The sequence below is a fragment of the Leptonotus elevatus genome, chromosome 10 (genome assembly GCF_054856555.1).
Source record: "Leptonotus elevatus isolate MCC_2025b chromosome 10, RoL_Lele_1.0, whole genome shotgun sequence".
Lineage (NCBI taxonomy): Eukaryota > Metazoa > Chordata > Actinopteri > Syngnathiformes > Syngnathidae > Leptonotus > Leptonotus elevatus.
The window spans coordinates 14,100,197-14,114,894 of NC_141248.1; the positions used below are offsets into that span (position 1 = coordinate 14,100,197).

Consider the following 14,698-nt stretch of genomic DNA (forward strand, 5'->3'; position numbering starts at 1 on the left):
TGGACAGAGCTGTAACGGAAGTGCAACCTTCAGAGACTATAGAAGCCACTGAACAAAACAGTCAGACCAACTAAATAAAATGAAAACCAAAAGGCTTGTTTGGATGGACACAGATTCCAATAAGTTGATTGAATTTGGAGAACACTTGGGACAGTTTTTTCAGTTGAATAAATCTGTTAAAAAGCTGTTGCAACAAACCTGGTCAGATGAATACAAAGAGGATGTTCAAGAGTGTAGGTTTGAGCCAAAGTATGATGGTGAAGACTTGGGTAAACAGACGAAACATACAAAAGCAGCAAATCACAGATTCTGTTCAGAACCTTTATGGACAGAATCTCACTGAAGCGGGTCACAGCTAGGTGTGAAGCGGTTGGGGTGAGAATCAGCACCTCCAAATCTAAGACCATGGTCTTAAGTCGGAAAAAGGGTGAAGTGCCCTCTCTAGGTCGGGGATGAGATCCTGTCCCAAGTGGAGCACTTAAAGTAGGGCCTTGTTTTGAGTGAGGAGAGGTACTGGTGGAGTGGGAGATCAACAGCATCTGGTTAGGATGCGTCGTGGACACCTCCCCTGGTGAGGTTTTTACGGGCATGTCCAACAAGGAGGATGCTCCGGGAATGACCCAGGACACGCTGGAGAAACTGTCTCTTGGCTCCTTGAGATCCCTTCGGAAGAGCTGAATGAAGTGGCTAGGTAAAGGGAAGTCGGTGCTTCCCTGTTAAAACTGCTGCTCCTGTGACTCGACCCCAATAAGCGGAAGAAAATGGATGGATGGACATAAATGCCCTGGTTAAAAAAAAAAAAGTTACTCACCTGTTACTCAATACTTGAGTATTTTCTTATCTTGGGTTTGTACTTTTACTTGTCATATTAAAGCAATAGTACTCTTGAGTATATTACTTGTACATTGAGATTCTTGTTCAGTGTTCAGTGACTAGACTGGTCTACGTACTTTGAATTGTAAATAACAGTTGCACATACTTCTATTGCAATACGTAAAGTCGTTCTAATCAGTTTAATTGATGTTAAAAGCGTGACGTGTGGAGAAACATGCTGGCACAATGTGCCTGTGTGTGGTGTCGAGGAGACGACGATAACAGCAGCTACGCCGGGCGGGAATGCAGCAACCCGTTTGCGCCTCGCAGCCACCGTAGAGAAAGAACGCCCTCAGCGCCTCGAGAAGCTTCTCCTTGCAGGCTTGCAGCCGCGCGCTACTGATACCGGTACACTCGCCTACACGATGGCCGAGGGAGGCGGACCCGACTCGGGCGGCTCGGCGGATTCCGACTCTGAGATGCCAGCCACGTCCACGGAAAACCAAAAACAAACGATCGGCTCGCTCCTGAAGACCACGCTGAGAAAGGGCGACGAATGGTGAGAAGAAGCCAAGCCGGGGCCGACTCGGGGCGCTTCTGATAAGCTAGCGCGAGCTTGCCAATGCTAGCCTGATGCTAGCCATTAGCAAAGCTCTAAACCGGAAATGCTAACATGCTACAACAAGGAAGCTAACACCGCTTAGTTGCTACTCTTAAAACAAACAAACAAATAAAACAACAACAACGCTAGTTTTTTCATTATAATAATTGACGTTTAAATCTCTTTCGCTGGTAGGTAGCCCATGTGTAATTTCTTACATTGTTGCCCCGCGTTCAGCCATTAACACTTGACACTTAATAGCTTTTGTCAGCAAATAGCTCAGCAGCACGATTGCTGATTTTGTGTATGAGCATTGATTTAAAATGTTTCTATTTGGATTCAACGCCCTTTGTCATCGGCTGATGAGGTAGATCACTGGCTCTTGTACAGGCCCTGTTTTCCGGATTCTGGATTGAACCGCCGGTCGAAGACCCAGAACCATGACAGGACTATCCAGCACTGTCATGTCATGCTCATGTGAAGTAGTGGGACACTATATTAGGCAATACATTATTGTACTTAATACGAAGTACGGTGTACTTAGCAAACGCTCCCCTATAGTTTAGACTGCTCCGCCCTATGTTGTCCTGTTAGAATTGATCTAATCAGTCAGATGTTGGGTATAAGGTAACTGTACAAGTACTTAAATTCCTATAGTACTGATAGTTGATGCCATTTATTAAGTCACAGTTGTAATTATAATACATGTATGTGCAACATTTTCCTAAACTTAGTCTATCAAAAATGTAAGATCGTTGGAATGGCTACTTCAACCATGCACCAATAATTTAGAAAATCAGATGAAGTGTTTCAGAGAAATTATTATTTTTGGTGTGTTGAAGAAAAAAAAGTTCCCTCCCGAAATGTTTCAATGTGATATCACCCATAGAAAATCTGGTAAAAAAAAAAAAGGCTTCAAGTTAGAATAGAACAGTTAAACATAATTTATTTATAACATATCTTGATGATATATTTCGTCTGCTACTTGGAGAACTTCTTTTTTGATTGGCTGACCCGCTTTATTTAAAATATCCAATAAGCTCGTGCCTCCTGAAAGTTTCTCCAAATCGACGCATCAAAATTACTGTCATGTTTTAATTCAACAATGTCATACTAAATGGAACATTATTCACGAGAAGAGCAGTATGGGCAGGACAATAGGTAATGTACTGTAGTCATCAATTGTTTTTTTCCTCTGAATGTAGTTATGGAGGATTTTAGAGCGTCTGAAGTCGTCATTCCATGTTTTAATTTAATTAAAATAACTTTTGTCCCTGACATTTTAACATCCAGCTTTTTCACAACACGAGTTTCACTTCGTTATTGTCATTCAATTGAGGGCACTTAATAACAGTACATACATACATAGGAGATTTTTTTTTTTAAAGACGGATGAAGAACATACTCTAGTGTGGTGAATATAAACAAGTAGGAATGTGTTAACAATGAACATTGTTACAAGTACTGAGTACTGTACTGACGTACAGTATCAGTGTCTCTAGGACTTTGTGATAGTCTGGTCAAATCAAAGTAGAAATCAAGTCATCGTTATTTATATAGCGCATTACAACAGCTGCAGCTGTCTCAAAGTGCTAATAGAAGCCGTAACTTCAAACATTTAACAATATCCATCCATTTTCTTAATCATAATCATAACAAAGCAACAAAATATGTTTTCATTCTACAGCGGTTAGAGATGAAAAAGGATGTCGTACAGTTTACGGCCTCCATTTTAATTCTACGTTCAGTTTCATGTACTGTCGTCTTTCCCTGTGATTTCCTTCAAGCAAGCTTCTTAGGTAAAGCAGATTGAGAATGGGGAAGCGCTCAAGTGTTTCAGTGAGAGATGTAGATATCGGTATCTCAAGGCATGTCCCAGTTGCATAATATTCAAGCCATATATTTCCTCATCTCACAGCCCATTGAGTCCTTGCTTGATATCCAAAATTAGATATGTGCTGGCATGTCTTCAATACAAATGTTTTTCCACAGGTATCTAGTGGACAGCCGCTGGTTCAAACAGTGGAAGAAATATGTGGGCTTCGACAACTCGGACATGTACAACGTTGGAGAGCGTAGCCTTTATCCGGGACCTATTGATAACTCGGGCCTGTTTTCAAGTAAACTGACATTTGGTCACAGCCTCTTATAGCCTCTAGAACAGTGTTTAGAAAAGTTGCCACTATCTTCATTTGTATCATTTTTCCTTCCTATAGACCAGGACAAACAGGTCCTGAAAGACCATCTTATAGATGAGCTGGACTATGTCATTGTGCCAACTGAGGCATGGAATAAGCTTGTCAGTTGGTACAGCTGTTTGGGTGACCAAAGACCCATTGTTAGGAAGGTAATCTGTTTTTACTTTACTTTTGTTTTCAGTTTTACTATTTACTTGCGTATTATTACCTTCGGTTATTACTTTTGCTTTCACTTAACTTGCACTTTTAGTCAGCATAAGTATTGTTTCTCTTTCTCCCCCAGGTCGTTGAACATGGAATGTTTGTCAAACACTGCAAGGTGGAGGTCTATCTGCTGGAACTGAACCTGTGTGAGAATGATAACATGGACGTTGTGGTCACACGGCACTTCAGTAAAGCGGACACCATTGGTGAGAGACTTGCCAGAGGCTTGTTTAAAGGGAAATTCAAACCAAACAATTTTCTTTGCAATCAAGTTGTATATGCCCACAATAGTCTAAACATAACATTCAGATTAAAATTGTGTTTGTGGAGTACGAGTTAAGCAACAAAAGTCACCCGTTCTTATCCATATCAAAGTTCGGCCATTTTGCCAGCTGCTGTCGGCCGAAAATAACATCACGGCTCAGCTTCAGAAAACAGGCGAGCCGTAATTGGTTGTTACCAGATAAAAATGGGTGGATTTTGCTGCTTAGCTCATATTGCTCAAACGCAATATTAATCAAAATGCTGTGTTAAGTCTAGTGGGGCTGCATAGAACATATTATTGTAAAGAAACATTTTGGGTTGGCCTTCCCTTTAACCATTAGGATGACCTGTCGATGACCCCTTTTCACCAAATGCTGTTTTTTTTCTACCCCAGATACCATAGAAAAAGAGATGAGGACACTGTTCAATATTCCACAAGAAAAGGAAACAAGGCTCTGGAACATATATACGAGCAACACCTACGAGCAACTGAACAAGCCTGACAGCACCGTACAGGATGCTGGCCTCTTCCAGGGGCAGGTAAGATAAAGATAAATCAACATTTTAGGGTTGGTGGCGGATCTGAAACGACTGAGCCACCGTTAACAGACCTATACACTTGTTCAAGCACAATGATTGATGCACAACACAAATGTTTTCTGGATGAAAGACAAGTCAAGTCAAGGTTTTTGCATGACCGATGTGAGCCGATCGTAGCGACTAGGTGCCGGAATGCGTCTCTGTCGTGGGCGAGCAGCAGTCTATGGCACGCGTCAAGCTGGCGTTCGGCAGCTGCCAGGAGCATCCAGGTTTCGCTGGCGTAGAGGAGAACGGGAATAATAAGAGCGTTGAGGAGACAGTGTTTGGTGTATAAACGGATGGAGGAGCTTAGCCAGACCCTGGAGAGTCTACCGAATGCACTGCGGGCCAGTTGAAGGCGGCGGAGTATCTCGGGTTCTCAACTCCTGGACGACCACAACCTCTTGGCTGTTAGCGAGGGCATCGCCAGAGAGTCGGACAGAGACTGTATTTTTGTTTTGGCCCAGCTGATGGTCAGCCCTAATGGGGAGGCCTTTTCCGAGAATTTTACCAGTGCATCCGAGAGAGTATCCAGGAAAGAAGCGAGAATTACAATGTCATCGGCGTAGTCCAGATCGATTTGGGTTGAGTGAAGGCGGACACCCGCCTCCGGACAGCGAGTGAAGGATGAAAGACACAAATAGCAATTTCGTATGCTTTCATTTTGATGTTTTTTTCCCAAAGGTTTGAAAAGTACAAACAAGTATGAGGGCCACACTGAAAAGAAAAAGTGGCAAATTATGAAGAAAAAAAGTTGGAACGTTACAAGACTATACTTGTATAAAAATTGGATTAAGTGCGTTTAAAGTGCGCCAAATGATTGATGACATGAAAGACAAACAGAATCAGTGACAACTTGATGGAAAAAGATGTGTACGCCTGACTGTACACTCTAATAACGGTTGGGTTAAAAGTAACCCAATTATGGATAAAAAATGGACCGATCCACTTTATGGGCGAATTTGATCCAACTTCCTGGGTTGTTTTATACAAAATGATCCAATTTTTTGACCCAAGTAAAGGATCTGACTAATATATAAATATAGTTATTTTACACTAAAAGACCAATTTCTTGACTCAAAGTTGGGTCAAATTGACCCAAGTAGAGGGATCGGTCTATTTTTGGCCCATATTATTTTTAACCCAACTGTTTTTAGAGTATGTAATTGCATAAATATGTCATTTATCAATGCAGTAAGGGTGCTGAACAAGTTGAAAATCTGACTTTGGTACATGTGGAGGAACTAAAAAACTTTTTTTTATAACTATTTAATCCCTGGAAAAACACCATTGCATTATAGTGGTGTGTGTGTGTGTCATTGACATACATCATAACACAATAATAATGTTTTTACGAAAACACTGACACTGGTGTAGTTTGTTTCTGTGCAAGCACCTGATATAAAGTATGAGCAAAGTGTAGACCACTCGAGAGGAGTAAATTGGTTTTGCATAGTTTTGTTGGTTTTAATACAGCTTCTTTGTCCCCAAAGGCGCTTGTGATTGAGCGCAGGAATGAAGATGGAACGTGGCCCAGGCAAGCCTCTCATCCCAAGTAAATAAATACACCTGTACCCTTTTCCCCCTTTTTTTTCCTTTTGTTTCTTAATAGCATTTTCTGTTTTCTTTTTCACCAGGTCTAGTACAACCTCATCTAGGACTTTCACCACCTCCCCAAAACTCTCCTCCAGCTCGCCAGCCAGTATCTCCCCCACCGTCATCAATGGAAACAGCAGCTGCGGGGCCGGTTACACGCTCAACAACAGCACCACGGCTGGCAACAGGCAAGAGTCTGTATCTGACGTAACACTTATACACCCAAAGTTTCATTTATTCGAATTCATTTTATAGTGTAGTGGCAATGATATGGAGGGTTAGCTGTTAGTCTGCCTCTCATTTTGGAGTTTGTTTTGTGACTCTGGCCTTCTTGTGTGAAGTTTGCATGTTCTCCTCGTGCTTGCATGTAATTATGTGTACTGAAGACTCTAAATTGTTCAGTGGCATCATTGGGAGTGTCATTAGGAGTGTATCTATATCTGCCCTGTGATTGGTTGGCAATTCAGTCCAGGTTGTAGCCCACCTCTTTCCCAATGTCAGCCAGGTATAGAAGATGGATGGATGAATAGTGTACTTAAGTCTTGTAGTGGCACTTAACTTACTGTTACATCTCCACATATCATTAACAGTTAAATCAGCAATAGTGAAGATTGTTTGCCTGTCTTAAAGAAACAAATGTATGCAAAAAAAAAGTTAAACTATGACTGCATAGCGGGGACAGTGTCAGCAATGAAAGCAGTTGTTCAGACATTTGAATGTTTTGTTTTTACATTTACCTGAAGTGTTGTTCTTGACAGTATTCATAACTGCTCTTCCAACAGACTGGGGAGTTATAATTCCTACAGCTCCTCTTACAACTATAGAGAGTCGCAGTCCCAGCCTGGCCTATGTGGTCTCAGTAATCTTGGCAACACGTGCTTCATGAACTCTGCTCTCCAGGTATTAACTTGACTGAAATATGTTTGTGTACTTCTTGTTCACATAATCTAATCGTGTACTTTTTTTCTTTTGTTCCCACAGTGCCTGAGCAACGCGTCACCGCTCACCGAATATTTCCTCAACGACCAGTACGAGGCCGAGATTAACCGGGGCAATCCGCTGGGAATGCGGGGCGAGATTGCAGAGGCCTACGCTGATCTAGTGAAGCAGATGTGGCTCAGCCGGAGCAGCTCTGTGGCCCCACGTACTTTCAAAGTACGTCCTCTGAGACAAACTTTATATGTTCGGACAAATAATCGAACTTCACCATTTTTATTTCCAGACCCAGGTGGGGCGCTTCGCTCCCCAGTTTTCAGGCTATCAGCAGCAGGATTCCCAAGAGCTGTTGGCTTTCTTGCTTGACGGGCTCCACGAGGATCTGAACCGTGTGAAGAAGAAGCCTTATCTGGCCCAAAGGGATGCTGAGGGCCGTCCTGATGAGGTAGAGAAATGAAGCCATGCAGTATGTTTTGCTAATAAAATAGAATAATAATAGTGGAGTGTTAAGCGATGTGTCTCTGAACGCAGAGGGGTGAACTGTGGACATCTCCAAAAATTTCCAATAATACCGGAAAAACTCACTAGATTTGTTGTTTTTTTGAAACATAGTTGCTAAAGGGGTCAGAAATGTTGCTAAGTTGGCAACACTGAGTAGCCCTCGTGACTGTGTCACAATGTTTCTTTTCTCCACTCTGTTGTGGTGGTAACAAAAGGACATACTTTGACAGAAAGAACCTCCTCCCAAAACTGGACAAAACTGAATTTCTACCGGAGTGTAAACACTTTGTATGTAAACTGTGTTGTTTTTGTGCTTCTTGACAGCAGGCACGGGGATTTTTTTTTTTTTTAAATTGCATCGTCTCTTTAACTTCTTTTGATGACACTTTACTGCCAATCTAAAATTTTGACCTTTCATCCCAGATTGTCGCAGCAGAAGCCTGGAAAAACCATCGCTTACGCAATGACTCTGTCATTGTCGACATTTTTCATGGCCTCTTCAAATCCACTCTGGTGTGTCCGGAGTGCTCCAAAGTATCTGTGACCTTCGACCCTTTCTGCTACCTCACTCTGCCTCTGCCCATGAAGATCGACCGAACCATGGAGGTCGTCCTTGTGCGATCAGACCCGCAGTCCAGACCCACACAGGTGAGCTGTCTTACTGAATTTACGGGACACACGCGTGCATGCAAATTATTTAATTGTCTTGGGAAACTAATACATACATAACTGAATAATACAATATTCTTTATGTAAAATAAGATGTATGAATACATCTATCCATTTCCTATAGCGCTTGTCCTTATTAGGGTCATGGCGGCTGAGTTGTAGTTTATCCTAGTTCACTTTGTGCAAAAGGTAGCCAACCAATTGCTAGGCACAAAACAATTCCATCTCGCCTTCATACTTATCAGTAATTTAGTCTTCAGTGAACCTTACCTGCATGTTTTTGTGATGTGGGAAGAAGGCGCACTTATGAACATAAACTCGGCATTTGTTTATAGAGTCAAACAATCATTTGTATGTAATATTTAAAGTGGGTATGTTAGTGTAAGAAACAACTTAAAAATGTCTTCTATTTGACATTGTAGAATGTATGTTTTGTATTAGTGTGTCGTTTGCTGATTAATGTTGCATTTCACTTTCTTTTCTTGTCATAGTATCGAGTTGTGGTTCACAAACTGGGCACGGTGACGGACTTATGCAGCGCTTTGTCCAGACTCTGTGGAATTCCTCCAGAAAATGTTAGACGTTACACTTTACTCTGAAAATCAAGTGGGCTCGACACTATCAGATTCATTCTTACATTTTCAAGCTTAAACGGAAATTCCGTCTGCTCACGTTGTTGTATGTCTTCCTTTTAGATGGTGGTGGCTGATGTTTATAATCATAGGTTCCATAAAATTTACAGAAAGGACGATGGCCTCAATCAAATTGTGGATAAAGATGACATCTTTGTGTAAGACATTTCCTTGATCAATTTTGTGTGTGCTTACTTCCTGCTTGACAAGCATGTGTGTGCGTTTGTCTGGCACAGGTATGAGGTGCAGCTGGAGGACAGCGACACGATGAACCTACCAGTCTATTTCAGGGAGCGACATTCAAAACACGCCGGAAGCTCCTCCAGCACTATGCTGTTTGGCCAGCCTTTACTCATTACAGTGCCCCGGCAAAACCTCATAGCAGACGTTCTTTATGAGAAGATCCTTCAGAGGATTGGGTGAGAAGCCATTGATAACAAGAAAAGGAGGCCTGGGTGTGTCCGTTACTCAACTGATCCGTTCTATCTCCCATTGCAGGCGCTATGTAAAACACCCACCAAACGCGGGGATTGAAAGCAGAGCCTCGGCTTCAGCTACCTTTGCCAGCTGCAGTCAAGTTCCTGAATGTTCCACATCATCCAGTGCCAATGCCAGCTTGGGTGGCTGCGGCAGTCCACTATCGGACGGCGCCTCTTGCAGTGCCAGCTCCAGTAACGGCAGCAACCACTCGGGGACGTGCACTGAAACTAACGGCGTGTATGATGGTCAGTGGCTAACTTCGGTCACTTTATTTTTAAATGGGAATTGCTGGTTCAAAATTTCCTTGATTGCCTTGGAGGAAAATTTTATTTTTAGAAACAAAATATATTGCTTTACTATTGTAAATAGCAGAAAATACAAATGAAGGTTATGTTGTCACCACATAAAGACATTTATCGCTGAATTATTCATTTTTACACTTGTTTTTTTTGTTGGAAAGGGAAGCTGTCCACCTGTTCTTCTTTTTTCTTTTTCTTTTTTTTTTTTTACTACACGGACTAGAGTAAGTCAGGGTAATCAATACAAGTTGAATCAAGGCAGCTGTACTTGTTTCTTTCAACGAACAATTCGGATTCTTGCAACTTTATTGATCCCGGTGCAGGCAGTTAATTTACAGCTTTCTGCCCCATCTACAACAAACAATTAAGACATCGTCATAGAATACATGGTAAATAGGTTATGGGATTGCAATAAATAAATATGTGAGATAAGAGTAGTGCATACCAATGAAACACTTCATATGAAAGATAAAAAGAAAAACAAAAAATGGTAGGAAGGAATAAAAGACAGTATCTGTTCTAATGAGGGGCACATAGTAAGGAGGGCATCAAGACATATTCCGTGGCAAGACAAACTCTTTTTTTGGTTGATCATTTTTGTGTCTTTTTCAGCCACCTGTTTCTACCAAATAGCTCAAGTCTCTGATTGACACCGATTATATTTGACAATGGCAGTTTTTGTATTTTTTGACAAGGATGGGATGTTCACAACTTCCATTTCCAGGAGTAGATTTAATGCTGCCAGAAGTAGTTGTGCCGTATTGAAGGATTTGTGTCCATAGATGCCTTAATAGTCTTAGTGCTTATTCGGGTAACAAACTAGTTGAACGTGCATTGACACTGCCCAGTACAATTTGCCTCACAGAATCAATCAGCAATCTGTTCCACTCAATTTTCACTGGGGATAATTGACTAATTGGTTATTCTGCCATCTTTAATTGGAGCCTTTTTTTTATGTTCTCAGGGGAGGAAGAGGCCATGGACCACCAGGTGAGTCCAGAGCCGCAGAACGGCCAGTCCGAGGAGGAAGAGGAGGAAACGTCTGATTTGGAAAACGGAAGGAAAGAGGACAAAGCCAAGACGGGCTCCCTACCGAACAAGCTCTTCACTTTCAGCGTTGTCAACTCTTATGGAACAGCCAACATCAGCCCTCTGCCTTGTGAAGGAAACGTCCTCAAACTTAATCGTCAGTTTGTTTTATAATTACGCTGTTATTTTGCGTATTTAAGTAGCAGCTTGTTCTAATGGGGCTGTATCTGTGCAGCACATTCCACTGTGGCTATCGACTGGGACTCTGACTCCAGGAAGATGTGTTATGATGAACAGGAAGCAGAGGTTAGTGTTTTTGTGCATTTGTTTATTTTTGTGTGTTTTATTTTCATGTCAACACGATTTTGTTTTTCAGGCATACGAGAAGCATGACAGCATGCTCCAGCCCCAGAAAAAGAAAGCCACCGTTGCTCTGAGAGAATGCATCGAGCTTTTCACGACCATGGAGACACTTGGCGCTCATGACCCATGGTAAAGTTGTAGTGCTCTTTTAATTGTATATTGAAAAATGAAAATGTTTTTTTTTTATTTAATTTTTTTCACTTTTATGTTCATTTGTTTTCCAGGTATTGTCCCACGTGCAAGAAACACCAGCGGGCCACGAAAAAGTTCGACCTCTGGTCATTGCCTCGTATCCTGGTCGTTCACCTAAAGCGCTTTTCTTACAACAGATGCTGGAGGGACAAATTGGACACGGTGGTGGATTTTCCCATCAGGTATGCAAGTGTAGTGGAGTGGAGTATGTCAATGTGGATGTCATTTGTGAGAGAGGGGGGGGGGGGGGGCGCTTATTTGTCATGCCGCTAGATGGCTCTGAAAACAAACTGACATTGTGATTTGAATATGGAAGTAGATGTTGGACTTGACACTAAGAAATAAGAAATGACACTCACCCCTCCTAAAAAAAACAAAACAACAAAAACAATGACACCCTTATTTTCTATGGTTGGTTTTGCGTGCCTAACTTTCATCTGAAGCAACCTTTCCAGCGTGCATGAGTCACAATGGCAAACGAAAAAAAAAGAAAAAGAGAGAAGTTAGACCAACAATTGTTGTGCAGCCTATTTCCTCTTGTGGCCTGGTAGAGGAAGAACTACTAACAGAAAACATTCCAAATCAGTTTCTGAATGATGACTCATGCTTACCACAGTTTGATCTTGTGTCTGTTTCAGTGACATATGTTATGTTGGATGTTTTTTAACCAGGGATCTGAACATGTCAGAGTTTTTATGCGACCCCAAGACTGGGCCTCACACGTATGACCTTGTCGCTGTGTCCAACCATTACGGAGGAATGGGAGGAGGCCACTGTAAGTTGTCATTCTTTCATGTTTTTCCCTCAACCTTTTTTCCACAACATTGTTGGACCAACTCAGCTGGCAATGGCCTAAACCACGGCTGGTTGCTCATTGGTTGAGCAGATTTTTCTTTGTTCTAAATAAACAGACACTAACAATAGCGCTGCAATATTATACAACACTGACTCTACTTTGTTGCAGCGATCTGAGCGCTATATAAATAAAGATGACTTGAAAATGTCAAAGTAAATAATAATTATTGTCTAAAATGCACTCAGACGTTAAATAGCGATGACAGTTATGCCACGCAACTTCCACAGAACGGCACTGTATTTGTTTCCAAGCTGTTTTCACAGCTTTAAATTGGTTAATATTGTGGAAAAAGTAACAGACAAAGTGGGGATTGACTATTAGTATAATTTTTTTTGGGGGGGGAAGGTTTATTTGACCATATTTGGATGTATAAAGTTTCCGCCTAACATTGATTCAGGTGTTATTACATTTTCAGGGAATTATTCCATTATAGGGTACTACAGGCCCAGTGATGCATTATATTAGCGCTAGGGCCTTCGTTCGCATCTTAATAAATCTTGCGTTTCTTTATAGCCCCAAACGTCAAGGCCATTTTAGCCAATCAGATGATTGAAGAAAGTCATGGAAATGGCACAGAAACGATGATAAATGAAGGGAAAAGACTTTATCACCAATACTTGTGTGGACATGATATGATTCAGCTTATTCCTGTACCAAGACATCTCTCGTGTTTCCTCCAGTTTGTTGCTTTCGCATGTGTTTTGCTAGTGAAAGTTGTGCTCACATACCATCAGCTAACAATTGCCTCTGTCCGACAGACACGGCGTACGGCAAGAATAAAGTGGACGGAAAGTGGTATTATTTCGATGACAGCAGTGTGTCGTCCTCGTCGGAGGACCAGATTGTGGTGAGTTTGAATGCATTCCTCATACAATGCATTGTCATTTCGATAGCTTCCACTCCCGTCTGATGCTCTCCAGCCTCGGTGTCAAGTGTCCCCGTTTTTGTAACCCTACCCTTGCCATCCCCTCGCAGACTAAAGCGGCCTACGTGCTGTTCTATCAGCGCAGGGAAGAGGAAGGTCAGCCCTCCGCCTCGCTTGGAGGAGACCCCGACGCTGCCGACGACCACATGGACTTGAATTGAACTCATGATGGCAAACAGACACACAGACGCTGCTGTAGTGACCAAGACTATCAGTTATCCTCACCATAACAATATCCTCTTTGAGTTATGTCTGTTGTCAGCTGACCGGAAAGAATAATAAGTAAAGCTAGTTAGTTAAGAGGAAGATGGTCACTCTGGATGAACAAAAAGCTTGAAGCCCCCCACGCAAAGCAGTTGAAATTTCTTGTAAAAGCCAAATGCAAAGATCCCCTAAACCAAAGTGTTTTGAGTTGTGTATGAAAGTCAGTTTTGATGAGCCTGCTGTGAGGTCGACTCCACTTGTTCTGGACATTACTTTGGCATTGCTGTCAGCCTCTCTGACCCCAAAATGAGCCACCTGTCCCCCACACACACACATGGAGTTGTGGTAAACTGCAAAAAAAGCGGCCTTTAGCTTGCTGCTGTCTGACTGTTACGGAGGCACTTTGACTTCTTCGTGAATACAACATCTACCTGCTTTTGGTGTACAGCCCGGGCATTCAGGGTTGCGATCTGTCATATAGTTCCAAACTGCTTCATGAATGCGCCGCTGTGTTGAAATGGCTACATTGTTTGATGTCTTACAAGCACATTGAGTTAGGAGACATAAAGTAGAGCTTTATTCAAGAAGATTGATCCTCCTGGTCAGTCTGCGTATTGTCAGATGGAGGCAGGGCTAGCAGCATCCAGTCAATGATCTTACTCCTGTCCTAGATTGAATAGATTCGACTAGTCTCTAATAAACAATCACATTAATCAGAGTTATGGATGTTTGATTGTGCTGTTGATTCGAAGGCACTTGAGGTATTAGCAGTGGTGGTAAAATGACTGATCGCTGTCATGCAGAGGCAAGCGCTGCTTTCCACATGCCACTGACATGTCATATGTAATCATAATTGAAACGCTTAAAACCTAATCAGTGATTTTGGTCTTGGGTCATTGAATTCAAAAGAATCCAACCTAACTGAAAAAAATGTAAATAATCACACTATTTTAAATAAGTGTAAACATTCTTGTCCTTATATTTATCATGCTGATATCTACAGGATTTGTTTTTAAATGGAAAATATTTGAAGTCAAACTACAATAAAGACTGGATGCCTCAATGATAACATGCTTTGTTTGGAATCCGTCCCGGGGGATTTTGGTATAAATTTATGAAAATGTCTGGTTTTCATTGACAAATAGGAGGCCGAGTGCACTGTGTTGTTACCATAACTGGTAGACCGCAGACTACTTTCAAATCGATTGTGAGGGGTGTAGGGGGGGAAAAAGAGCAGGTATTGTGTGTTATATTGAAAAATTATTTTAAGAAAAAGAAAGTTAGCTTTTTGCATACTTCACTTCCTGAGTATTCAAATAAGGTACTGAACAATGTCAGCAGGAATTGTAGCTCACTG

General features: G+C 41.8%; 1 protein-coding gene across 2 annotated transcripts; it reads left to right on the top strand.

Annotated features, from left to right (window-relative positions):
- The first annotated feature begins 1,074 nt into the window (after positions 1-1,074).
- On the top strand, positions 1,075-14,410 carry usp4 (ubiquitin specific peptidase 4). 2 transcript variants are annotated; one of them, XM_086087362.1, is made up of 22 exons: positions 1,075-1,372; positions 3,407-3,534; positions 3,631-3,761; positions 3,896-4,022; positions 4,475-4,620; positions 6,153-6,214; positions 6,297-6,449; positions 7,038-7,155; positions 7,237-7,410; positions 7,478-7,636; positions 8,116-8,340; positions 8,853-8,936; positions 9,057-9,151; positions 9,230-9,412; positions 9,492-9,718; positions 10,737-10,958; positions 11,037-11,107; positions 11,178-11,293; positions 11,389-11,538; positions 12,028-12,131; positions 12,971-13,059; positions 13,188-14,410. In XM_086087362.1, the coding sequence occupies exons 1-22, from the start codon at positions 1,239-1,241 to the stop codon at positions 13,296-13,298; spliced, it is 3,009 nt and encodes a 1,002-aa protein (XP_085943488.1). In that variant the 5' UTR covers positions 1,075-1,238; the 3' UTR covers positions 13,299-14,410. The 2 variants fall into 2 exon arrangements, with proteins under 2 accessions (XP_085943488.1, XP_085943489.1); XM_086087363.1 differs by having other exon boundaries at positions 6,297-6,443.
- Positions 14,411-14,698: the final 288 nt, after the last annotated feature.

What these genes read in the sequence shown, in the direction of transcription:
- usp4 (XM_086087362.1), top strand. Translation starts at nt 1,239, where the DNA reads ATGGCCGAGGGAGGCGGACCCGACTCGGGCGGCTCGGCGGATTCCGAC. An exon ending in CTGAGGGCCGTCCTGATGAG is followed by an intron (nt 7,637 to 8,115) that starts GTAGAGAAATGA and finishes CTTTCATCCCAG; the next exon opens with ATTGTCGCAGCAGAAGCCTG. An exon ending in CGTCGGAGGACCAGATTGTG is followed by an intron (nt 13,060 to 13,187) that starts GTGAGTTTGAAT and finishes ATCCCCTCGCAG; the next exon opens with ACTAAAGCGGCCTACGTGCT.